The following is a 24,853-nucleotide window of genomic DNA, read 5'->3' as shown; positions in this document are numbered from 1 at the left end:
GAGTTCATGTGGGAGAGGATGTCAGGAGAGATGTCTGCAGGTCAACAAGTGTTTGTGGCCCATGTATGGGCACCTTCAGGGTACACAGACCCATGTTTGCAAATGAGTGTTCCTAGGAACGCCAGTTTCTTCATAATCGGCCACTGTAAAAAGGCTGCCAAACACCCAAAAAATTAGGAAAATGCTTGTTTGGGGAGCGACATGATTTTTAAGATTTATTAGTAACTAGCTGAAGAGCCCGGCGCTGCCCAGGCATAGTAACTAACTGTGGTTAGTTATAGCAAAATAAAATTATCCTCCATCCCATAGTCCCGTGCCCATATACCTATCATACATATCCACGATCCCATAGGCCCGTGCCCATATACCCATTATACATATCCTCCATCCCATAGTCGAGTGCCCATATACCCATCACACATCCTCCATCCCATAGTCCCATGCCCATATACCCATCACACATATTCGCCATCCCATAGTCGAGTGCCCATATACCCATCACACATCCTTCATCTCATAGTCCCATGCCCATATACCCATCATACATATCCTCCATCTCATAGTCCCGTGCCCATATACCCGTCATGCATATCCGCCATCCCATAGTCCCGTGCCCATATACCCATCATACATATCCTCCATCTCATAGTCCCGTGCCCATATACCCATCATACATATCCGCCATCCCATAGTCCCGTGACCATATACCCATCATACATATCCTCCATCCCATAGTCCCGTGCCCATATACCCATCACACATCCTCCATCCCATAGTCCCGTGCCCATATACCCATCATACATATCCTCCATCCCATAGTCCAGTGCCCATATACCCATCACACATCCTCCATCCCATAGTCAACCATTATGACATCATAATGAGCGGCGGGGCTTGCAACCTATGATGACATTGTTCTATGTAAAATGGAAAATGTGCTGCCAAGAACAATGACAGTCTATTACCGATCGCTCTGTGTGCATCAGTAGCGCAATCAGAAAGTCCAAACTATTACATGACCGACGTCTGGCAAACGTGACCAGTCAGCCTTTGTTTAAGTCAGCATGTGTAAATGCACCTTTACAATACCCTCCCATCTGTGCAGATAATAAGCATATAATTATTAGTGATGAGCGACGTGCTCGGATAATGTCTTATCCGTGCATGCTCGGGTGTTATCGGAGCATTTGGGAGTGTTCGTATATTATGTTCGAGTCCCTGCGGCTGCATGATTTGGGGATGTTAGACAGCCACAACACATGTGGGGGATTCCCTAACAAACAGGCAATCCCCACGTGTTCAGGCTAAGAGCCGCAGGGACTCGGACATCATACACGAGCACTCCCAAATGCTCGGAAAACTCCTGAGCATGCTTGGATAAGACATGATCCGGGCATGATTGTTCATCACTAATAATTAATATATCTGCCACATAAAAAAAAAAAACTGCTCAAAGCAGATACATCCCTTCCCTGCCTGCGCCGGAGCCATGACAGGAAGGGATGAAGAGGACGGCATCGCATGAAGAAGGGAGGCGTCGGACCTGACCGCAATACCCATCAGACCGGACCGCCCCCCAGTGAGTATAATGTAACTCTTTTTTCTTTTCTTTCAGGTTACATGGGGGGCTTATCTACAGCATTACAGAATGATGCAGATGATCCCCTGATGACTGTGCTGGCAGCTCATAGTCCAAAAAAAGGGTGACAGATTCCCTTTAAAAAATGCAAAGTGGTGCTTGAAAGTGTGTGAACCCTTTAGACTGGAAATTTCCATATTTTGCATAAATTTGAAATAAAACTACATCAGATTTTCACACAAATCCTAACGCTATGTTCACACATTGCATTTTTTTTCTGCAAGCAAAACCTGCTCTCTCGGCAATAAAGCAGCTGCTTACAAAAAGCACGTTTTGCTGTGTTTTATTGTCTTTTGTACATGCTGATAAAGTTTAGTAACCCCCCAAAAAACATAATGCAACTTCCTTAGGCTTTTGCAGCAAAACCTGATACCTGAGTTTTTTTGCACTTACTCACTGAAACACTGAAATAAGTGACATGGTGCGGTTTTCAAAAACGCAGAAGTTTTCCAATTCAGTCAGGAAAAAAAAAAATAATGTGGGCATGAGATTTCTGACATCTCATAGCTTTTGCTGGTACTCAAAAACGCAGCTTAAAATTTGCATAAAAAACAACAAAAAAGCCACAAAAAACGCAACATGTGAATAGAGCCCAAGGCTATGTTCACAATTTGCGTTAGACTTTGCTGGTACTGTAAACCGCAGCTGAAAATTTGCATAAAAAGGGCCTAAAAAACACTAACTTTTTTCAGGGGTTTTTTTCATGCATTTTTTATGCAAATTTTCAGCTGCATTTTACAGTACCAGCAAAGTCTATGAGATTACAGAAGTCTCATGCACACAGCTTGCTTTTTTTGTCCTCAGTATTTTGTGCAAAACCTTGGGTTTGCAGAATGCAGCATGTCACTTCTTTCAGCATTTTTTTAGCATATTTCACCCATTGAAAGCATTGGGTAGTGCAAAAAAATGCTGAAAAAAAACGCAGTTATCAGTTTTTGGTGCCAAAACCTGATGAAGAGGAATAATATTTTTTTATATATGCACTAAACATCAGCATGCACAAGAAACAAATGTACCACAACAAAAATGAAGGAAAAAAAAACGCCCCGAAAACACAGCAAAAATTAAGCAAAACCTGCTTTTTTGCCGCAAGTTTCTTACTGCCAAGAGAGCAGGTTTTGCCAGTGGGGAAAAACGCATAAAAAACGCAACACACAGGGTAAAGACAATCAAACCAAATAAATGAATGAAAAATATTAGAATTTGTAATTTTTTTTATTGAGTAAAATAACCCAATATCCCATCTGTGAACAGCAAAAATATGTGAAATTTTCTTTCAGCATCTGGTGTGACTCTGTTGTGCAGCAAGAATTGCTTCTTTCAGTTTATGGGAATTGATTAGACTTGCACATCAGCTATGTAGAATTTTAGCCTATTCCTTCTGACAAAACAGCTTCAACTCTTATGTTGGTGAATTTTCTCCCATAAACTGCTCGCTTCAGGTCTTTGCACAACATTTCTATAGAATTAGGGGCAGATCTTTGACTTGGGCATTCCAAAACTTTAAGTTTGCTTTTCTTTAAAGGGGTTGTCCCCATTGAATTAATGTTCATCCCTGCGGGACAGGGACAATCGCCCAGTAGTTTGAGATATTTGTTTGGAAAATGGCCTCTGGGAGAGAGTTTAGAAGGGGGGCAGTTTTTAAAATTAGGCTCTCGGTTTCCTACTGTTCTCCTAATTCATAAGGTATGGGAAAAAGTTAAACAGATAAGGGGTGTCACGGGCCTTACCAAATACTCTCCTGTATGGGATAATATAAATTTGCCAGAATTCGGGCAAATGGAAGGATTTGGGCCCTGGAGAGAGGCAGGAATCAGAAGGATGGGACAGCTAATGGGTCAGGGAAGACTTAAGTCATTTATGGAGCTGCAGACAGAATTCCAGTTACCGCATTCAAATTTGTTTCATTATAGAAGAATTCAGCATGCGTATCGGTCGCAATGTCGGAGAAAACTTATTGAGATCCAGTTTGATATCACGCTGGCCTCCATTTTGGAGAACAGCGTGACAAGGGGGGCAATCTCAGAAGTGTATAGAGATTTATTGTTCACTTTTCTAGTCAAACATCCCATCAAGTCTAGAGTGAAATGGGAGGTTGAATTGGGAGAGATAAATGACGATAGCTGGGAATCTATTTTAGAATATGTGCCTAAGATTTCTATGAGCGAACCTGGGAGGATGTCTCAGTTATACGTAATTCATAGAGCTTACAGAACTCCAGATAGAATGTTCAAGATGGGTTTGAGGTCCGATTCCGAGTGTCCACGATGTTCGCAGGAACGGGCAGACATGCTGCACATGCTGTGGCATTGCCCTAGATTGTCTACGTACTGGACAGTCGTATTGAGTCGGATTGAATTGATATATAGTTGTGCAGTCCCCAGAGACCCTTTGGTCTGTATATAAGGGTATGTAGAGGAATTAGTAGCAGTATCCATGGTCAAACTGGCAATTGCTAGACTGTTGTTCATAGCAAGGAAGTTGATCGCTCGGTTCTGGATCAGAGAAGAGCCTCCGACTAGACGAGACTTTCTTACGCAAGTGGAGCATATAATTTCATTGGAAAAAAGTATTTATACTAAGAGAAATAAACTCGATGTATTTCATAAGATATGGCAGCCATGGGTAGAATGGAGTTAGATTTGTGGGGAGGATGTATTATGATATAGATGATGTTCATAATAAACAAGTATATATGGAGGTGGGAAAGAGTATCGGAATAGAAATGAGGAAGACACTGAAGGGGTCTCGGAGGGGGGGGATAGAGGGGGGGGAAGGAGGGGAGTTTTGTTCATAAAAATTTATGATTATATGTGAACAACTGCTTGATGTCATATGATATACTTGTTATCATTTAATAAAAATTTATCTGATTAAAAAAAAATGTTCATCCCTGGGCTTCCCAGTATGGTATAAAAAAAAAACAACAAACTCATCATTACTGAGTCCCCCTAGCAAGTCTCCATCACTGTCCTTGGTGTTTAGCATTGGCTGCAGGGTTGACGTTATATTGACAGCACAGAAGCCAATAAGTGATTTCAGTGGCTCTAAGTGGGGCGTTCTTTGTTGGTTGATCACTCCCTCGGCAGGGTAACAACATTGTCTTGAATTTCCTCCACTTGTACACATTCTGTCTGACTCTGGTTTGGTGAAGTCCAAACGCTTTAGCTATGGTTTTATAACCTTTTACAGCCTGATGAGCATCAACAATTCTTCTTCTGAGGCCCTCAGAAATGTTCTTTTTTCATGCCAAGATAAACTCCCAAGAAATAAGTGTTTTACAGATCAGATTTTGATAGATTCCTGTCCTTTAAATAAAACAGGTTACCCACTCACACCCGATTGTCATCCCCTTGACTGAAAATACCAGAATCTAATTTCAGTTTCAAGCCTACAACCTGCAGTTACCACCAATCGACCAAGCCACTGCACGACTGTCGCCTGCAGAACCTTCTTTCCCAGGTCTGCATCAGACGAGGCATGGGTATGAACCCTGTAAAACCTCACGATGCAAAGATGACCAAGTAGCGGCTTTACAAATCTGTAAAGCCGAAGCCTGGTGACGAACTACCCAGGAAGCTCCCACCGCCTGGGTGAAGTGAGCCTTTACCTCCGGAGATGACTGTTTGTCCTGAACGCGGTATGCCTCCAATATTGCCGAACGAATCCAATGGCAATAGTGGACTTAGAAGCATGGAGTCTCTTACAACGACCTTCAGAGATGACAAATAGGGCATCAGAGAGGCAAAAGGAAGCAGTCCCTGAGAGGTATACTCAGATAGTTCTGACCAGATCCAACTTGTGGAGGGACTTCTCCAGGGGATGAATCAGAGAGGGACGGACAATTTCTTCATTAATGTGAAATGAAGAAACCACCTTAGGTAAGAAGGAACGGGTCTGAGAACTACCTTGTCCTGATGGAGAATCAGGAATGGAAAACGGTAGGAAAATGCCGCTAACTCAGAAACTCTCCTGACGGACATTATGGCAACTAAGAAGGCCACTTTCCATGACAGGAGAGAAGACGGAATGTCTTGAATGGGCTCAAAAGGAGGGCGCTGGAGTGCACCAAGAACAAAATTAAGATCCCATGGATCTATCGGAGTATGATAAGGAGGTGCCAGGTGCGTGACTCCTTGAAGAAAAGTCTTTACCTGGGAATGAGAAGCCAGATCTCGTTGAAAAAGGATTGACAGAGCGGAAACTTGACCCTTAAGGGTACTGAATGATAGACCAGAGTCAAGACCCGAATGTAGAAAACCCAGGATGGAAGAAAGGGAAAAAAACAGAGACCAAATTGTTGTTCTCACTCCAGGCCTTACAGTATGTGTGATAGATACGCGTGGATGCTGGTTGGGTTGCCCTAATCATGGTCTGAATGACCGGATGGAAAAAGCCGGCCCCCCTCAGGACTGAGGCCTTAACAGCTATGCTGTTAAACACAGATACTGTGAACTCTGGTGGAAGAGGGGGTCTTATGAGAGAAGATCTGGAAGGTCTGGAAGCCTCCAGGGGGCGCCCATGAGCATGTTCACCAGCTCCTCGTACCAGGCCCTTCTTGGCCAGTCTGGAGCTACCAGGATTACGGGAATTCCTTCCGCCTTTATCTTTTTTACGACTCTTGGAATCAAGGGGAGAGATGGAAAAAGATAAGGCAGCTGGAATTGGAATCACTAGGGCATCGCAACCGATGGCTAGCGGATTCCAGGATCTGGCTATGAACTGAGGAACCTTGTGGTTCATCCGAGACGTCATTGGGTCGACGTCCGGTGTGCCCCATCTCTGGCATATTTGATTGAAAACGGTGGGATTGAGAAACCACTCGACCGATGAGAGACCTTGACGACTCAGAAAACCGGCTGCCCAATTTTCCACCCTGGAATATGTACGGCTGATATGACAGGAACAAGACGCTCCACCCATCGCAGAATTCTTGTTACCTCTGCCATCACCTGTTTGCTGCGAGTCCCTCCTTGCTGGTTTAAGTAAGCCACGGCAGTGGCATTGTCCGATTGTACAAGGACCGGCTGGCCTGCAAGGAAAGACTGCCAGTGGCAAAGGGCACGAAGAAATTGCTTCATCTCCTGGAGATTGATAGGGAGAGTGGTTTCTTGGGCATTGCAGTGATCTCCTGCGCTGTGTGACAAAGAAAGACCACTCCCCAATGCAGGAGACTGGCGTCGGTGGTGATGACCTGCCACTGGAGAGGAAGGAAGGATTTCCCTCGTAGGACTGACGCTGATAGCGTCCACCCGGTCAGGGACTGCCTCACCTTGAGAGGCAGTAGAATGGGCCAGTCCAGGGAAGTGGCCCTCTTGTCCCTTGCAGACAAGAGGGCCAGCTGAAGGGGATGGGTATGGAACTGGGAAAAGGGGACTGCCACCATGGCAACAATCACCTTCCTCAGAACTCTCATGCAGGACCATAGAGGCAGCACGGTGGCCTTGCAGCGCTGGAGTCCTTGGTTCGAATCCCACCAAGGGCAACTTCTGCAAGGAGTTTGTATGTTCTCCCCGTGTTTGCGTGGGTTTCCTCCCACATTCCAAAGACATACTGGTAGGGAATTTAGATTTTGTTGATAATGTGATGATGTCAGTGATGATAATGTGCGCACACTGTAAAGGGCTGCGGAATATGTAAGCGCTATATAAAAAAAAAGAAAAAATAAAGATTATTATTATTATAATAGAGGGAGAGAAGCTAGTCGCTTTAGAGTGCGGATCCCTTGACAAGAGGGATAAAAACTTCTCCTATGGAAGGAAGACACGGGCTTGTGCCGTGTCGAACCTCATTTCCAGAGACTCCAGGTGCTGAGCTGGGGTCAGACGGGAGACGGGCCAGAGTGTCTAAGGTGATCTGAAGGACTCTGGTTGCAGTCCCGGCGGGACTCCATTCTGAAATGACATGATGGTTAAATCGTTTGAGATCCAAAATCGGACGGAGAAATCCGTCTTTCTTCGGGACTACGAAAAGAATGGCGTAGAACCCTGAAAACCGTTACAGGGAACAGATACGATTACTCCTATGCGTAGCAGGGAGTAGACATCCTGAAGAACCCATGGAGCCTGAGACGGATGTCTTGGCGGGCGAGACCGAAAGAAACGTCTTCCTGGGAGGGATGAAAAGTCAATTTGTTAAACGGACGTAACTATCTCTCTGACCCAGGCATCGTTGACAACCAAGCATCCTGGAAGAGAAGAAGTCGGCCTCCCACCCTGGAGAGAATTCCGAGTGGGGGTGACCCGTCTCATTGAGGAGAACCTGTTGGGGCAGGACCCAGACAGTTTGTCTGTCAGTGGGATGCAGGTTTGAAGGACGGCTTCTTTCCCTCCCCTTGGGTGAAGAGCGGCCATGCTGAGAAGTCTCTGAAGAGAAGGGCTGAAAGGAACAAAAATAAAGCGACCTCTTCCTATTGAAAGGATGTTTAGGCCTAGACTGGGGAAGAGAGGTGCTTTTTCCGCCAGTAGCATCCGAAATTATCTGATCCAGTTTGGACCCGAAAAGCTTAGAGCCTTGAAAAGCAAGGTTAGTGAGAGACTTTTTTGAGGGTGGATCTGCATTCCACGCCTTCAACCAAAGGATGCAGAGTATAACAATGATGTTGCTGTTTGCCATGGCGGAGCAAATGGCCACATTCAAAGAGGCAGTCAGAAGATATTTGCCGGCATGGGCAATCTGGACTGCCAAATCTGCCATCCCATCCAGAGGACCTGCCGCTAGGATGCCCAGGCGGACATGGACTTTGCCACCCAGGCAGAGGCAAAGATGGGACAGACGGAGGCACCAGCCGCTTCAAAGGCTGATTTAGCTAAAGACTAAATCTGCCTATCCAGTGTCCTTAAGAGATGCACAGTCCAGCAAAGACAAGACTGTCTTGGAAGACAGGCGAGAAACCAGAGGGTCCACCTACCAACGAGGTCAGGGCTAAACGGATAAAGAATGTCTAGCTGCTTACTTCCCAGGAAGCACTTTTCCGGATGTTCCCAATGTTTAGCCATAATAGCTTCAAATTCCCTGTGATTGGGGAAAGGCCGGGAGGGAAGTTTTACCCACTTGAAGGAAGTGGAGTGCTCTTGAGCAGGTGCCTCTTCAGCCTTTAGATTCAGGGCTTGGGTAATTGCCAAGATGATGCTATTAACCATATCCTTCATTTATGAGACCTGGACCGAGACAGACTCAGACTCAGAATCCGCATTCGACCCAAAAGTCGCCTCCGAGGAGGGGGCATGGGGAGGGGAGGACAGCCTGAAGGATGCTGAGGGACCCGGGGAACTGGCGAAGGAACTGGAAAGAGCCCACTTCCTGTGATTTGCACCCGATCTGTCCCTGCGAAGTTCTTGGTCAGGTGCATGCAAATCACCGTGAGAGGCGTTTGGAGCACTGGTGACGGTAGACAGATGTGGAAGACGCTCCAGTACCTGGACCGTGATACTTTTGTCAGGTTAGAGACAGACTGTGACATGGCAACAGCCCACTCCACAGGGAGGGTAGTGCTCTCATCCCGGACGTTAGAGTGCTACTGTGGGGCAGACATGGTGGAAGGTGTGCAGGACTGGCAGAAAGGGGAAGGCTGGCCTGACGACCACTTTCTTTTGCAGAGGGCACAGGCGTAATGGATCACAGTTGGCTTAGAAGGGCAATGAGAAGCCTCTCTAGGGTTGGGCATAAGTCGAGCCTTGTGCTGGGAAGGGCTATAGAGAGGGTAGATCCTACCCCATATCAGCGATGACCAGCGGTGACTGTGTGGCTGCCTGTGTCCCCCTGTAGCAGGCATGGAGAGGCTCCGGTGAGTAGTGCAGAGGCAATCCTATCTGCTGAGGCACAAGCAAAAAGTGGAGCATTGGCTGTGCTCAGTCCAGGCAAGCACGATGCACTGCAGAGGGCGTGCCTGAAATGCCGACCGCTGAGAAGTGAAAGTACAACTTCGATAAGATGAAAAGCTGGGGGCGTGTACCGGAAGGGAGAGGAAGCTCCGTGAAAGGAGCAAAAGCGTGCTGCGAAGACGCGCGCTGTGGAGCGGGGGGCGTGACCAAGTCTGCAGTCCAGGTAAGCCTTTCTATTGGGCTGAAAAGGGTGCGCGATTCAAAGACGCAGTGGTGAGTGGCCGTACGAAGGCGGGAGGAGGTGTGGCCACGAAAGAAAGGAGGGGGAGTGGGCCACTGAATGAGAGACTGGCCAGGAAGAAATGGCCGCCGTTATACAGGGTTATACAAAACTATAGCCGACCAGCCCCTAACAGTGAGGTGTATCTGCATTCCACGTCGTTATGCAGGGCTTTACAGAATTATAACTGCCTGGTACCTGGACCTATCATGCTACAGGGAGGGAATCATACATACCTAAGGTGAGTCCTGGTCCCTCTGCAGGGATGAGGATCACATCAGGAGCCCTCGGGTGGGAGAGGGTCGCTGGAATACGGGATCCTCCTTCCCACACTGTCTCCAGATGGTGTAGAAGACATCAAGCCCTTACAAGAAGGAGGGAGGCCACCACTGGTGACCACCATCTTCCTGCCATCCCTCTCCTAGGAAAGGGGTGGGGTGGGGAAAAGGCAAGGACTGGCCATCGGGAATCACACTGAAACACCCGTAAATTGACAGGGGATAAAGTCCTGCCTGCGGGTCCGAGAGTGGGCGATGTGGGTGACACCACACTGCTCTCTCGGTCACATAAATGTGAGAAAACAGGGTGAGAAATTACGCCCTGTTACCCTAGCTTAGAGATGAGCGAATTTGCTCAGATTCGGTTCCGAATACGATCAGCATCGAATATTGTTTTTGCGATATTCGTCGAACACAGCCGAACGTCATTAGAGTCAATGGGAGTAGAAATTACCGAATATGTTTGGAACCGATCATCAAACATAAATTCAGCACGAATAGTGCTCGAATATGGCTTGAATATGTCAAAATCGGATTCGGGCACAAAAAACGAACAAATTCGCTCATCTCTATGAAGATGAGCCTGAAAGACAAAGGAAAAAAGATTAATAAAACACAACAGGTGACCTAAAAAGGAAAAAAACTGCAGATCTGGGAACAGATCCAGGTCCGCCTTTTACAGACACTAAGCTTAAGCTGAGGTACTTGGTGCCTGTCAGTGGGTGTATACTGCTGGGGAGGAGCTATTTTACTTTTTGTTGCCTAGTGTCAGCCTCATAGCGACAGCAGCATATATCCATAGTTACCAGTGTCCCCCAATTAAGCGATAAAGAAAAGTCCAACGGTGCTCCCTCCCTTCTGAGCCCTGCCATGCGCCCAAACAGTGGCTTTCCCTACAAATAGTGGCTTTCCCCCACATATGGGGTATTGGTGTACTCAGTAGAAATTGCACAGCAAATTTTGTGGTCCATTTTCTCCTGATACCCTTGGGAAAATAAAGAAAAAATAGTTCCAAAGTAATTTTTTTGTGAAACAAGTAAAATGTTCATTTTTTCCTTCCACATTGCTTTAGTTCTCGTGAAGCACCTGAAGGGTTAATAAACTTCTTGAATGTGGTTTTGTGCACCTTGAGGGGTGCAATTTTTAGAATGGTGTCACTTTTGGGTATTTTCTGTTATATTGACCCCCCAAACTCACTTCAAATGTGAGATAGTCCCTAAAAAAAATGGTTTTGTAAATTTTGTTGGAAAAATGAGAAATCGATGGTCAACTTTTAACCCTTATAACGTAGTAATAAAAAAAAATTATGTTTCCAAAATTGTGCCGATGTAAAGTTGACATGTGGGAAATGTTATTTATTAACTATTTTGTGTGACACCACTCTCTGATTTAAGGGTACAAAAATTAAAAGTTTGAAAATTGCAAAATTTTCACCATTTTTGCCAAATTTCCGTTTTTTTCCATAAATAAACGCAAGTTATAGAGAATAAATTTTACCACTAACATGAAGTACAAAATGTCACAAAAAAAACTATGTCAGAATCAGTGGGATATGTTGAAGCGTTCTAGAGCTATAACCTCACAAAGTGACACTGGTCAGAACTGTAAAAATTGGCTTGGTCATTAAGTACCAAATTGGCTGTGACTAAGAGGTTAAAAGCTTGTTGCCATATTGCCAATGTCAGTTGATCAGACATTATTATCTGTGTGAATTTGGCTCCACAGACTTCTCCATAAAAAAAAAAAAAACATTAACATAAATGGAATATTTTACTTGCATTTTAAAAAACAAAAAAATAAATTGTATGTGAAGGAGACCAAAAGGAGAAGAACGATAAGAATTGGATTTGATCTTTTTCATCACCTGTAAATACATGAGTCCTAGCGTGGTTAACAGCTCTGTACTCTCTGGAGACAACCTGTGAAGTCATAGATTTAACATGTATATTACATTCACATATATTCATAGAATTCTTAGTGTGTTTTACAATTAGTATGTTACCCTGCAGAAATTTAACAATGCCAAACTATTCTGCAATATTGTACTTTTTGTGTGGCAAAAGGTAGTATTATTAGATGCAAATGATAAGTATATTCAAGGAGTTTATCAGGAGTACAAAACTGATGGACAATCCTTGAAGACTATTGTATGAATTAGGGTTTTATGTTAAATGTATTTTTTAAAAACGTGTGCAATGTTTTTTATACTTTACATATCACAATATGTAACAAAACTGAAAAATAGAAATCTTAGCACTATAACACTTTCTAATTGAGCTTTTTAAGACTATCTTACTGTTATTTCGGGAAATAGCACATGTACATTAGCAGCAATGAACAGATATTGCCCTATTTTTTGTATTGAAGCATTTAATGCGCATGTATAAAGGTGATTGTGAAGGGAGGGGGAGAAGGGTCAGCTGTGACATCACCCATTGTGATTGGTAGATCCTGTGTCATTGTAATCCTGTCTCTGATAATAAGGAGCCTCTTTGTGAAAAGATAAGAAGCATGAGACTAAAAAAGCCCCATTGGCCAGTATGATAAATGCAAAATTACTAATTTTGTTGTTAATAAAAATTGTGATATGCAAGAAAAAACATTGCCAAAAATGACTGTTAAGAGACGATGGGGGCAGATGGGCATGGGGACCAGCATGATTGGGTGCTGTGTATAAGGTTGAGTGTATGGATATATGACTCTTTAGTTGTTAAATCTTTTCTATGCTACTTCACAATATCGTTCTAGAGTCATAAATATGTTATTGAAATTATTATTATTATTATACACGGGTCTTGAGGTGCTTGAACCATGTCCCATCTTCTTAAGTGGTTTCAGTGGTTATCGATGATATTTATTATTACACCATTTTTATGATTCTAACAGTTGCTATTGTTAAAATTTGCATTGTGTTAAAAAAAGGAAAATAAAGCAAAAATAACTCACAATGAAGGAAGCACAGTGCTCCGCGGTGCCTTCAGTTAGCTGATCTACAGGGTTGCAGAGTCAGACCCCCACAGATCTGATAATGAGATCTGATAATGATGTCTCAACCTTAGGGTGCCGTCAGATGGCCGTATAAATTGGGACGGACTGCACGGACCGGCCAGCTGCACTCTCGACCACAGCATGACAGATGCATCGAAATACATGAAGCTGTCACACTCGGGTAGGAGAGCCGCCAGCAAGCAGATGCACTGTGTTCCGCTCCCGTTCTTGGTTGTATGGACGTCTGACTGTGCCTTTAGGAAGAGTAATGAATTTTGTGTACCCAGAAAATCTTTATAATTATAAATCAAGTATTGTTCAGGAAAAGATTAGCCATTTATGTCAATAAATGCAGAAAGATTTATTTTTCCAGTACTCAATTCAAAACAAAGCATTTAAGCTGGACAGCAGAATGATCAGAGGAATACTCACTGCAGTGCCTGCAAATAGGTCTGGATAGCGCCCTCCGTGTCTCCCTCCATAAGCTGGATCTTTCCCAAGGTCATGGCGCTGAGCTCTTGTCTGTGCAATTGAAGAGCAAGATTCAGCTGCTCTTTACTCTTCACAGAAAACAGAAATGTTAGAATGGGTGACAGCACGGCCTAAAAGCACATACGAAACACAAGCATGCTGTCTGTGCTATCCTCCTACACAAGCCAAGTATCTGCTAAGAGCTTTCCCATATAACATTTCTGCGGTGCTCTAATTGGCTGCAAAAACCTAGAAAATCCCGATACCAACTGTACAGCGAGTCTAGATTTCAATAGTTGCAACTGCTGCAATTCAGAAGTAAAGGACAATGATTGCACCTCTGCATTTTTATTTGATCAGCTGTAGCTAAAATGAGCACTGAGAGAGTACGGAGGGAATGAGTGTGAGCGTACACTTCACGAGGAACAGCCACTGAGCTCTGAATGTGGAGCCCGATAAAACAGGTATTCAAAATAATAATAAAATAACAATAAAAAAGTGATCAGTCCAAATAGGGGGCAAAGGAAACTGCTCCAGGTACACACAGATGGAGAACAAGAAGGTGCAAATATGCCTTAACATCCATATTCCACTGTATATACATGAGCAACGTTTCAATTAGCTTTAGATTCCAAAAAGAAGGGTTTCTTTAAAAATCAGACAAGCAGACTGATATGAAACCTTTATTTCCTCTATTTTGCATGTCCTACCTTGCTGAGGTCCTTCAGATATAGATAACAAACTCCCAAGTTGTGGCAAATTTCCTTAAGAATAAAATGCAAGCATGAATAAATAAATATATAAAACCACCTACTAGGCATGATTAAGTCTAGGAGCCCAGCTACTACAGGTAGGAGCTGGTCGTCATCGGAAACTCCAAACTGGACAGGATGCCTCTCCTCTGTCACATTCTCACATACATCATCACTGTTCCCAGCTCAGAAATCGGTGAATCCTCCCAGCACACAATGCGTGTGCTGGGGGGGATTCATACAGGTGCTTCTCACTGAATTACAATATCATCAAATAGTTAATTTATTTCAATTCTTCAATAAAAAAGCTAAGCTCCTATATTATATAGTGTCATTACAAACAGTGATCTACTTCAAGTGTTTATTTCTGTTAATGATGATGACTATGGCTTACATCCAATGAAAACCCAAAAGTCGTTATCTCAGTAAATTAGAATAATTAACAAAAAACACCTGCAAAGGCTTCCTAAGCATTTACAAAGGTCCCTTAGTCTGTTTCAGTAGGCTCCACAATCATGGGAAAGACTGCTGTGTCCAGAAGGCAGTCATTGACACACTTGACAAGGTGGGCAAGCCACAAAAGGTCATTGCTAAAGAAGCAGGATGTTCACTAAGTGCTGCATCCAAGCATATTAATGGAAAGTTCAGTGGATAGAAAAAGGTGCACAATCAACCGGGATAACCACAGCTTTGAAACATGGATTTTTGTGAGTACTCACCGTAAAATCCTTTTCTCCGAGATACTCATTGGGGGAGACAGGTACTGTGGGTGTGTGCTACTGCCGTCTGGAGGCTGACACTAAGTATACAAAAAAAAAAATTTAGCTCCTCCTCCGCCGCATACACCCTCGCCCCAATTGCGGGCGGAAACCAGTTTAGTGCAACAGCAGTAGGAGAACACAGAACAAATTAGCCTTAACGCAGAATACCATATGTCTGAAAAAGGACCACCCTACTCTTAAAAAGGAATTATACTAATTAAATAAACAAGAGCCAACTGGCTCATAGGGTGGGTGCTGTATCCCCCAATGAGCATCTCGGAGAAAAGGATTTTACGGTGAGTACTCACAAAAATCCATGTTTCTCCTTTGTCTCATTGGGGGACACAGGTACTGTGGGACGTCCTAAAGCAGTCCCTGGGTGGGAAGTCAACTCACTGATCCAAGCCGCATGCCCTCCTGTCTAAAGGTGCGCCACTGCTGCTTGGAGAATTTTTCTACCCAGGCTCGCATCTGACAAAGCCTGAGTATGCACATTGTAATGCTTAGAAAAAGTATGCAGGCTGGACCAGGTTGCCGCCTTGCATATCTGCTCTGCCAAAGCCTGGTGCCGAAGCACCCAAGAGGCGCCCACTGCCCGAGTAGAGTGCGCACCTATCCCTGTTGGAATCGGTGTGCCTCTAATATGGTAAGCCTCTTGAATAGTTAGACGAATCCATCTGGCTATGGTCGACCTTGAGGCTGCGAGCCCCTTCCTGCGCCCTTCGGGGATCACAAACAGCGAGTCTGACTGGCAAAAAGGTGCCGTCCTCGACACATACCTCCTGAGCGCTCTCACTAGGTCCAACGTGTGGAGCGCCCTTTCCACCCTATGCACTGGCGCTGGATAAAATGAAGGCAGAACAATGTCCTCATTAATGTGGAAAGAGGACACGACCTTCGGTAGAAAGGGAGGAGCTGGTCTAAGGACTACCTTATCCTTGTAAAAAGTCAGAAACGGTGCTCTACAAGATAGGGCTGCCAACTCTGAGACCCGCCTAATGGAAATTATGGCTACCAAGAATACGACCTTCCTGGAAAGATATGATAATGAAATTTCTTGCAACGGTTCAAAAGGAGCCTCCTGCACTCAGGACCAGGTTAAGGTCCCAGGCGTCTATGGGCGCTCTAAAGGGGGGCACCAAATGAGAGACCCCCTGAACGAACGTCATGACCTGCATATTAGTAGCGATCCTTCGCTGGAAGAGGACAGACAAGGCCGATATCTGCCTCCTAAGGGAACTCGGGGCCAATCCTGCGTCTAGGCCTGACTGAAGAAAAGCCAGGATGTTGGGAACCGAGAAGGACAGTGGCGCAACCCAGTGTTATCGACACCAACGAAAGAAAACCTTCCAAGTGTTATGGTAAATTCTAGCCGAGGTAGGCTTCCGGGCGCTAACCATTGTAGCAACCACTTCACGCCCAAACCCCGCCTGGGTCAGAATCCAAGATTCAACGGCCATGCCGTCAAACACAGGGCCCCTGAGTTCAGGTGGCAGATCGGCCCCTGAGACAGCAAGTCTGGTCGTTCCGGCAGACGCCAAGGAACATCTGCGAGGAGCTGCACTAGATTCGCGTACCGTGCCCGACGGGGTCAGTCTGGGGCCAGCAGAATTGCCGGAACCCCCTCTGTCTTGATTTTCCTGATGACCCTCGGAAGTAGTGGGAGCGGGAGAAACAGGTATGGGAGCCGAAACTGGTTCCATGGTAGGACCAACGCATCCACTGCGATTGCTCGCGGGTCTTGAGACCGAGCGACAAACCCGGCCACTTTGGCGTTTTCCCTGGAGACCATCAGATCCACGTCCGGAGTCCCCCACCGTTGGCAAATCTGCTGGAAGACCTCGGGGTGCAGGGACCATTCCCCGGCCGCGACACCCTGCCGGCTTAGGAAATCTGCTGCCCAATTTTCCACGCCTGGAATGTGGACTGCTGAGATTACCGAGTGGTTCCCCTCGGCCCAGCGTAGCACATGCTCTATCTCGCGCATGGTTGCCCTGCTGCGCGTGCCTCCCTGGTGATTCACGTACGCCACCGTCGTGGCGTTGTCCGATTGAACCCAGACCGGACGCCCTGCTAGAAAGTATTGGAAATGTTGCAGTGCCAACCGCACCGCTCAAATCTCCAACAAGTTGATCGGGAGGTGTGCCTCCTGATGCGACCATTGCCCCAGAGCTGTGTGATGGCAGAAAACTGCTCCCCAACCGAGAAGACTTGCATCGGTTGTGATCACCAACCATTGATCTGGGGGAAAGGGCTTCCCCTGAAGTAGAGAGGAGTCGCGCGTCCACCACTGAAGTGACCGTCTGACTCGATAGGACAACCTGCACTGATGATCGAGCGTGAATGGACACTTGTCCCAAGGAGTCAAGAGAGCATGCTGCAGGGGACGAAGATGAAATTGGGCAAACGGAATCGCTTCCATTGCCGCCACCATCCTCCCTAGCACCCTCATCCCGAACCGAATGGTGTGAGGGCCTGGTTGCTGAAGATTCCGAACTCCCTGCCAGAGTGCTCGAGCCTTGTCCTGAGGGAGAATTACCAACCCTCGGGAGGTATCGAAAATCATCCCTAGGAATGAAATCCTCTGAGCTGGGACAAGGGACGACTTTTTCCTGTTGACCAACCATCCTAGGCGAGATAGGGTATCCAGCATGATGCTGACATTTTCCTTGCATGCCCGAAAGGATGGACCCTTCACTAAGAGGTCATCTAAATACGGTAAAACCACTATGCCCCGAGAATGTAGAATGGCCATGACGACCGCCATTACCTTCGTGAACACTCTGGGGGCGGTGGCCAACCCGAAAGGCAGAGCCACAAATTGGAAATGCCGACCATCGATTGCAAAACGTAGGAATCTTTGATGCGGGGGAAAAATAGGGACGTGTAGGTAAGCATCCTGGACATCGATCGAGGCTAAGTACTCTCCCTGCTCCATGGTCGATATGACTGAACGGAGAGATTCCATTCAAAAGTGCCTGATTCTGATGAACCTGTTCAGGAGCTTTAGGTCCAAAACCGGCCTTACCGACCTGTCCTTCTTGGGGACCGCGAACAGGTTGGAATAAAAACCTTGCGTTCTTTCGCACTCTGGTACAGGGACAATGACCCCGTTGCGCTGCAGTACTTTGATGGCCCCTAGCAATGCCTCTGCCCGGGACTCTGCTTTGGGAAGCCGGGAAAGAAAAAATCGTCTTGGAGGATCTCTGACAAATTCTATTTTGTACCCAGACAACACCAATTCCGCCACCCAAGCGTCGCGTGCCACCGCGACCCAGACATGGCAGAACCTGAGTAGACGTCCGCCCACTCTGCCGTCTTCGGGTACCGGATGCCCCGAGTCATTTCGCTGAGGGCCTCTGGGACCTGGCCTCCCTTGACCTGGGCGGGTGGCCTCACATCCATCCCAGCGGGTTGGCTCTATATGTGACCTGACGCTCCTTGTCCTGGCTGTAGCGAGCTGGGGCGGAAGAACTGGCTGCTGCCAGCCACCCGGGGCTGCAAAATGCTCAAAAGTGTGCCTGAGGCTGACGAAATGGCAGTTTACTTTTCTGCTGTGGGAGAAAGCTGCTTTTTCCCCCTGTAGCATCTGAGATAAGTTTGTCTAATTTTTCCCCAAATAGGCTGCTACCCTGATAAGGCAGGGAAGTCAAGGATTTCTTGGAAATTGAATCAGCCCGCCATAGCCTTAACCACAGGGCTCTCCTAATGCCAACTGCATTCGCCACCGCCAGTGCTGCGCAATTAGCCGCATCCAAGGACGCATTGATTAAATAGTCACCTGCCATCGCGATCTGACCCGTTATCTCAGACACCTCCGTCGGCAGGTCTCTATCCTGCAGGACCTTATTTAAAGAATCTGACCATGACATCATGGCCTTGGCTACCCATGTTGCCGCAAATGAAGGAGAGAGTGCTGATCCTGATGCCTCATACACCGAGCGGGCTAAACTCTCTATGAGCCGATCCATGGGGTCTTTAATGGAAGAAACACTAGGCACCGACAACAAGGTTCTTGAGGCCAGACGTGACACTGGGGGATCCACAACCGGAGATTTCGCCCATCCCTTACAGAGCTCTGGTGCAAACGGATATCTCGTTTCTAGCGTTTTTTGTCCCCAAAAACGCTTGTCTGGACGTTCCCTGTGCCGCTGCACTATGTCCTCGAACTCTGGATGAGTGCTAAACACTCTATGCGGTCGTCTGGCCTTCTTAAAGGATACCTTATGACCTGCGGTTAGGGAGACGTCCTCCTCAATACCCAAAGTTTGATTGACAGCCTCAATGAGACTGTCTACCGTCTCTCGACACCCCGGAGTATCCAGGTCCAAGGATTCCTCCACATCATAACCTGAACTCCGCTCGCTCCCGGAAAAAGGTGACGGTGAGCGAAACGCCGCACTCACGGATGCCGAAGCACTGGAGGGGCCCGGACACGCAGTGTGGGTTCTCTTCCTATGCGTCTATCTAGAGTGTGGCCCCTGCAGGCCGGAGGCTCTTGTGAGGTGGATGAACCCTCCCAAACAGGCGAGCCGTAGTCTCTACCCCTATCCGGGGCCTGAAGGGTCTCAATCGCCTTCGTAAGCGAAACCATGGACCGACAGAGTGATAATGCCCATTCCGGGGGATCCAGACCCCTGGGCTCTGTCGCAGGGGAGGGCTCCTGGGTGCGTTCGGAGTCACAGGCCTCACATAATTTATTAGTCTGCGCTCGTGGGAACATAACCCCACAGGATATGCATGCGGCATAAAGGAATGTGTGCGTTTTTCCTTTCCCAGACATATTGCTGATTAGGCCAAATTTATGAAAGTTCGAGGGGAAAGGAGGAGGAGGGTAACCCTTTAATGCACGTAGTGTAGCTCCGGGACGGGGTCGCACTTACCCTGCTCCTGTGTGTCCCCCCCGCGCTCCTGGTCTGCCTCCAATGCGCTCCTTCACCTCTGGGTAGGCTGCGAATGCTCTCCTGATCGCGGCCTACCCTGCACTGAAGCCGGGGCCTCAATTTTATCTGGCGCCCGCCCTAGTCACGGGGGGCGGCGCCGGATATGACGTCGGAACTTCCTAGGCCGAAGCCGCGGGCTAAATTAGACACCGTCCACCGCACGTGCGCTGGCAGCCCCGCTACCCCGGCGATCCGGTCCGTCATGCCGCTCTCATCACTCCGCTGGTGGTGCAGGTCTGCGGCCCTGCTGAGCTTCCTGCCGGACACAGCCACGCGTAGGTACCAGGAGGGAGGAGGGGAAGCGAGGAGGGAGAGAGGTGAGGGAGAGAGACGGGGGGAGGGTGGGGGGTAATGGCGTCTGCAGATCGCAGCCCTAGCCTCATTATACACAATGGAAAACCCTCAGGGGACCTCATGGTGTGAGCTCTAAGAAAACGCTGCCCAGGGCCCTCCCCAGCTCCATACTTGCCACTGGTAGCGCACCTGGGGCATTTCATTTTAGGACGGTGCAGGCACCCTAAATCCGTCCGCCTAACAGGGGCGAGGAGAGGGACCGTCCGCCGCCGTGCAGCACCGCCGTCTTGCGTTGGTGGAGCAGAGGGGGCCGCACAGACTAGTCTTGTGCCTCTGTGCAAGCCCATGGTTTCAATACCTAGGGGTGTACAGGGCTAAGTCTGGCATAATGTCCCACGTCGCGGGAAAGGATACGTGGAGGGACACTCGCACGTGCTCGCCCGTTGCTGGTTTGGGGAAATCGGATCCTTTCAATAGGATGCGTTGCCCCTGTCTTATCTTCTTAAAATAAAAAAGAAAAATAGATGTTTGGGGAAAAGTCCCAGAGATGTCCCTCGGTGCGGGAAAGGATACGCGGAGGCGATACTCAACGTGTGCTCGCCCGTTGATGGTTTGGGGAGATCGGACTCTTTCAATAGGATCCGTCGCCCCTGTCTCCTCTTCATAGCAAGAAACCAAAAAAAAAAAGTCTGGAGAAATCCAGACTGCGTGTGCCTCCATAGGACACTAAGCAAAAAACTGGTTTCCGCCCGCAATCGGGGCGAGGGTGTATGCGGCGGAGGAGGAGCTAACTTTTTTTTTGTATACTTAGTGTCAGCCTCCAGACGGCAGTAGCACACACCCACAGTACCTGTGTCCCCCAAATGAGACGAAGGAGAAAAAAAGACAATCAAAAATTTGGGGGAGATTCACAAGGAGTGGACTGTTGCTGGAGTCATTGCTTCAAGAGCCATCACACACAGACGTATCCAGGACATGGGCTACAAGTGTCGCATTCCTTGTGTCAAACCACTCATGACCAATAGACAACACCAGAAGCGTCTTACCAGGGCCAAGGAGAAAAAAAACTGGACTGTTGCTCCAGGGGTCCAAGGTGGCATTTTCAGATTTAAGCAAATTTTGCATTTCATTTGTAAATCATGGTCCCAGAGTCTGGAGGAAGGGTGGAGAGGCCACAATCCAAGCTGCTTGAGGTCTAGCGTGTAGTTTCCACAATCAGTGATGGTTTGGGGAGCCATGTCATTTGCTGGTGTAGGTCCACTGTGTTGTATCAAGACCAAAGTTAACGCAGCCTTCCACCAGCAAATTTTAGAGCATTTCATGCTTCCCTCTGCCAACAAGCTTTTTGGACATGGAAATTTCATTCTCCAGCTGCACTGACTTTGGTCTTCATAAATCACAGTGTACCTATGCCAGCAGATGACCTGGCTCCCCAAACTATCACCGATTGTGAAAACTTCACACTAGACCTTAAGCAGCTTGGATTGTGTGCCTCTCCACTCTTCCTCCAGACTCTGGGACCTTGATTTCCAAGGTCTAGTGTGAAGTCTCCACAATCAATGATGGTTTTGGGAGCCATGTCATCTGCTGGTGTAGGTCCACTGTGTTGTATCAAGACCAAAGTCAGCGCAGCCGTCTACCAAGAAATTTTAGAGCACTTCATGCTTTCCACCACCGACAAGCTTTTTGGAGATGGACATTTCATTCCCCAACAGGACTTGGCACCTGTCCACACTGCCAAAAGTACCAATACCTGGTTTAAAAACAACGGTATCACTGTGCTTGATTGGCCAGCAAACTCGCCTGACTTTAACCCCATAGAGAATCAACTTTATGGGGTATTGTCAAGATTAAGATGAGACACCAGACCCAACAATGCAGACGAGCTGAAGGCTGCTATCAAAGCAACCTGGGCTTCCATAACACCTCAGCAGTGCCACAGGCTGATCGCCTCCATGCCACGCTGCATTGATGCAGTAATTAGAAGAAAACAGGAGAAAACTGGAGTCCAAAACTACTTAAATAAATGTGCAAAAGATCAATATTTACTAAGTATGCATGATACAAAGCCCAAAAAACAATGGAAACATACCCATCATGGCGTGGTATTACACATGTGCTGGTCTGGATATCCCAACGAACGTTTTGCAGTTTGAATACCACTTCCTCTGGGTATGATGGGTATGTTTCCAATGTTTTTTGGGCTTCGTATCATGCATACTTAGTAAATATTGATCTTTTGCACATTCCCTCATTTGTATATCATTATTTTTGATTATTGGTTCTTGTTCATCTTTGCTTTATGGCTCAAATGTTTTAATTTTTTCACGGTGGTAGTTGTGGCTGCTTCAGGCACGATTAACTCTATTTAGGCAACCTTGCATACATACTACTGTGGAGTTTTCGTGTCTGTTGCAGCTATTTTCTCCGCTGTAGCACTGCGCCATTGATTTGGTACTGTTGGGCAAAGTGCAATAACCTGCATACATTAACAATCAATTGAGGGACTCTTTTGATAGTAAAGAATCTGATTTTAGCCCTAATATGTTTATGCATATCTTGACTCACTTACCCCTCAGTAGGATGTCCAATTGGATGTTATGACAATCACCTAGTTGTTGGTCTGTTTTTTGTCATTGATTCTGGGCTATTTATTTACATGATTCCTTATCTATTGATATATTACATTTGTCCTGTCTTCTCATATGTGTCTTTTGGTAACAATAAAAGTCTAATTTCATTTAAATAGTTTTGGACTCCAGTTTTCTCCGGTTTTCTTCTTATGCCAGGGAGTCGCCTCTACTGAAAATACTGTTGAGGCACATTAATGTATTTACATGTGATGGATTGAAAATGTCTTTTTGGAGTATATTTTAAATTGATGCAGTAAGCCCCGACCAAGTATTGAGTGCATTTACTGAACATACATTTCAGTAGGCCAACATTTCGGATGTTAAAATCATTTTTTCAAGCTGGTGTTATAAAGTATTCTAATTTACTGAGATAATGACTTTTGGGTTTTCGTTGGCTGTAAGCCATAATCATCACCATTAACAGAAATAAACACTTGGAATAGATAACTCTGTTTGTAACGACTCTATAATATATGAGCTTCACTTTTTTATTGAAGAACTGAAATAAATTAACTTTTTGATGATATTCTAATTTAGTGAGAAGCACTTGTAAGTCTGCAGTCACACAGAGTGACTACTGCAGACTTTTTATTTTAAACCAGACAAGTCCTTTAAACCATATAATAGAAAGCTCCATTGAAAAAAGCTATACAGTCCACACTCTTTACCAAGGAAACAAGACGGATGTTCTACTATACCATCCCTGGTTATTGTGACTAGCTTGAAAAGGTCTGCAAAACCATGTTTGCTCTGAGGTTTAATTTGACTTAGTTTGCAATCTTATAGAGTTTATTCCAGGAACATTGCATTCTCTTACCGCTAGAGCAATGCATCACATTATAACCAAAAACAGAAATACAGTATGAATGAGAAAATATAGAGTAACAGATTGGTGAATGGTCCCATGGTACCATAGTAGGACAGGAGACAAGAGTTGTCCCATGACCATAGACATATTACACACCACCGATACTGAAGCAATGACATTGCTAGGTAATCTGTAAGTATACAGAAGCATATCATGTATCCAAGGTAGAGTGACAATGTCAACCAGTGGTTGGTCGGGAAGGAAGACTTTAGAGACATATTAATGAGAGCAGAGATTCACACCGTACCCAGTCTTTATTATTGAGTCTCGCTGCCTCATTGTAAACCTCAACGGCTGCTCTGTGCTTCCCCAGCAAAAACCTGACAAAAAGAGAAATCCGTAAGACATCATAACTATCGAGCATGGAGAACAGAAGGGATTTTCTGTACAAAAAGATACTAAAAAAAAGTTTATTTTCTAATTTTCTAGATATTTTTGCTCTTAAGGAACAGATGCATTTTGATTTACATCTAAAAAGTGGATATCAATGAATCAATCTGCTAACATTTAAATCCTTTGTTCTGATTCTTCGTTACGTTGCATCAGAGGTAAATCTATGGATCCAGAGGACAGGTAGCTTAGATCACAGCGGACTGCGCAGGGATCACTAGGTGTTTCTAGCCTCTGCTTAGCAATGAAAATGTTTCCATTAACTGGGAATAAACAGGTTTCATTCAGTGAAGCAAAATACACGATAACATTGTCTGACTTCCCATTATAGAATGATTACGTTTGATTTACATTTTCACCATAGAAAACAATAAAAGTAATGTGAAAGTGACGTACTTTCAGGACTACTATGTGCACATCCCTAGGTGCCTATATAATCAATGTCGGTACATAATAGTCGTGGGTAATCCCCTAGTGGACTGACATCAAAACCATTCAATGGCGACAGAACTTCAAAGTAATCAGCCATTTATGAGAGAACAGTCTTTGAAATCTCTTTGCAATACCATAGGGATATCTGCGCTCTATATGGCTTTTAGTAACGACTTATGGTATGGTATATCAGAAAATCGTTTCAAAGACTTTTGTTGCACAAGCACTTCAATGGTAATTGAGTGTATTTATGAGAATTTGTCTCTTGAGAGTCACATTCTAATACATGGGCAGGCAGCGC

At 45.9% G+C, this 24,853-nt stretch overlaps 1 protein-coding gene across 2 annotated transcripts in view; it reads right to left on the bottom strand.

Annotated features, from left to right (window-relative positions):
• The window catches only part of BBS4 (Bardet-Biedl syndrome 4), a 69,081-nt gene that overhangs the window by 17,284 nt on the left and 26,944 nt on the right, over nucleotides 1-24,853 (bottom strand). For both annotated transcript variants that reach the window (XM_073579445.1, XM_073579444.1), the window contains exons 6-9: nucleotides 23,978-24,050; nucleotides 14,190-14,243; nucleotides 13,441-13,568; nucleotides 11,885-11,939 (exon numbers count right to left, since the gene is read on the bottom strand). In XM_073579445.1, the coding sequence (XP_073435546.1) occupies nucleotides 11,885-11,939; nucleotides 13,441-13,568; nucleotides 14,190-14,243; nucleotides 23,978-24,050 (310 nt within the window). The remainder of the gene's footprint in view (nucleotides 1-11,884; nucleotides 11,940-13,440; nucleotides 13,569-14,189; nucleotides 14,244-23,977; nucleotides 24,051-24,853) is intronic.

The sequence above is a fragment of the Dendrobates tinctorius genome, unplaced genomic scaffold (genome assembly GCF_039654945.1).
Source record: "Dendrobates tinctorius isolate UK_male_01 unplaced genomic scaffold, ASM3965494v1 ptg000062l, whole genome shotgun sequence".
NCBI lineage: Eukaryota > Metazoa > Chordata > Amphibia > Anura > Dendrobatidae > Dendrobates > Dendrobates tinctorius.
Note: the sequence above shows the minus strand (reverse complement) of the source record. Positions and strands in the feature narration are given on the sequence as shown.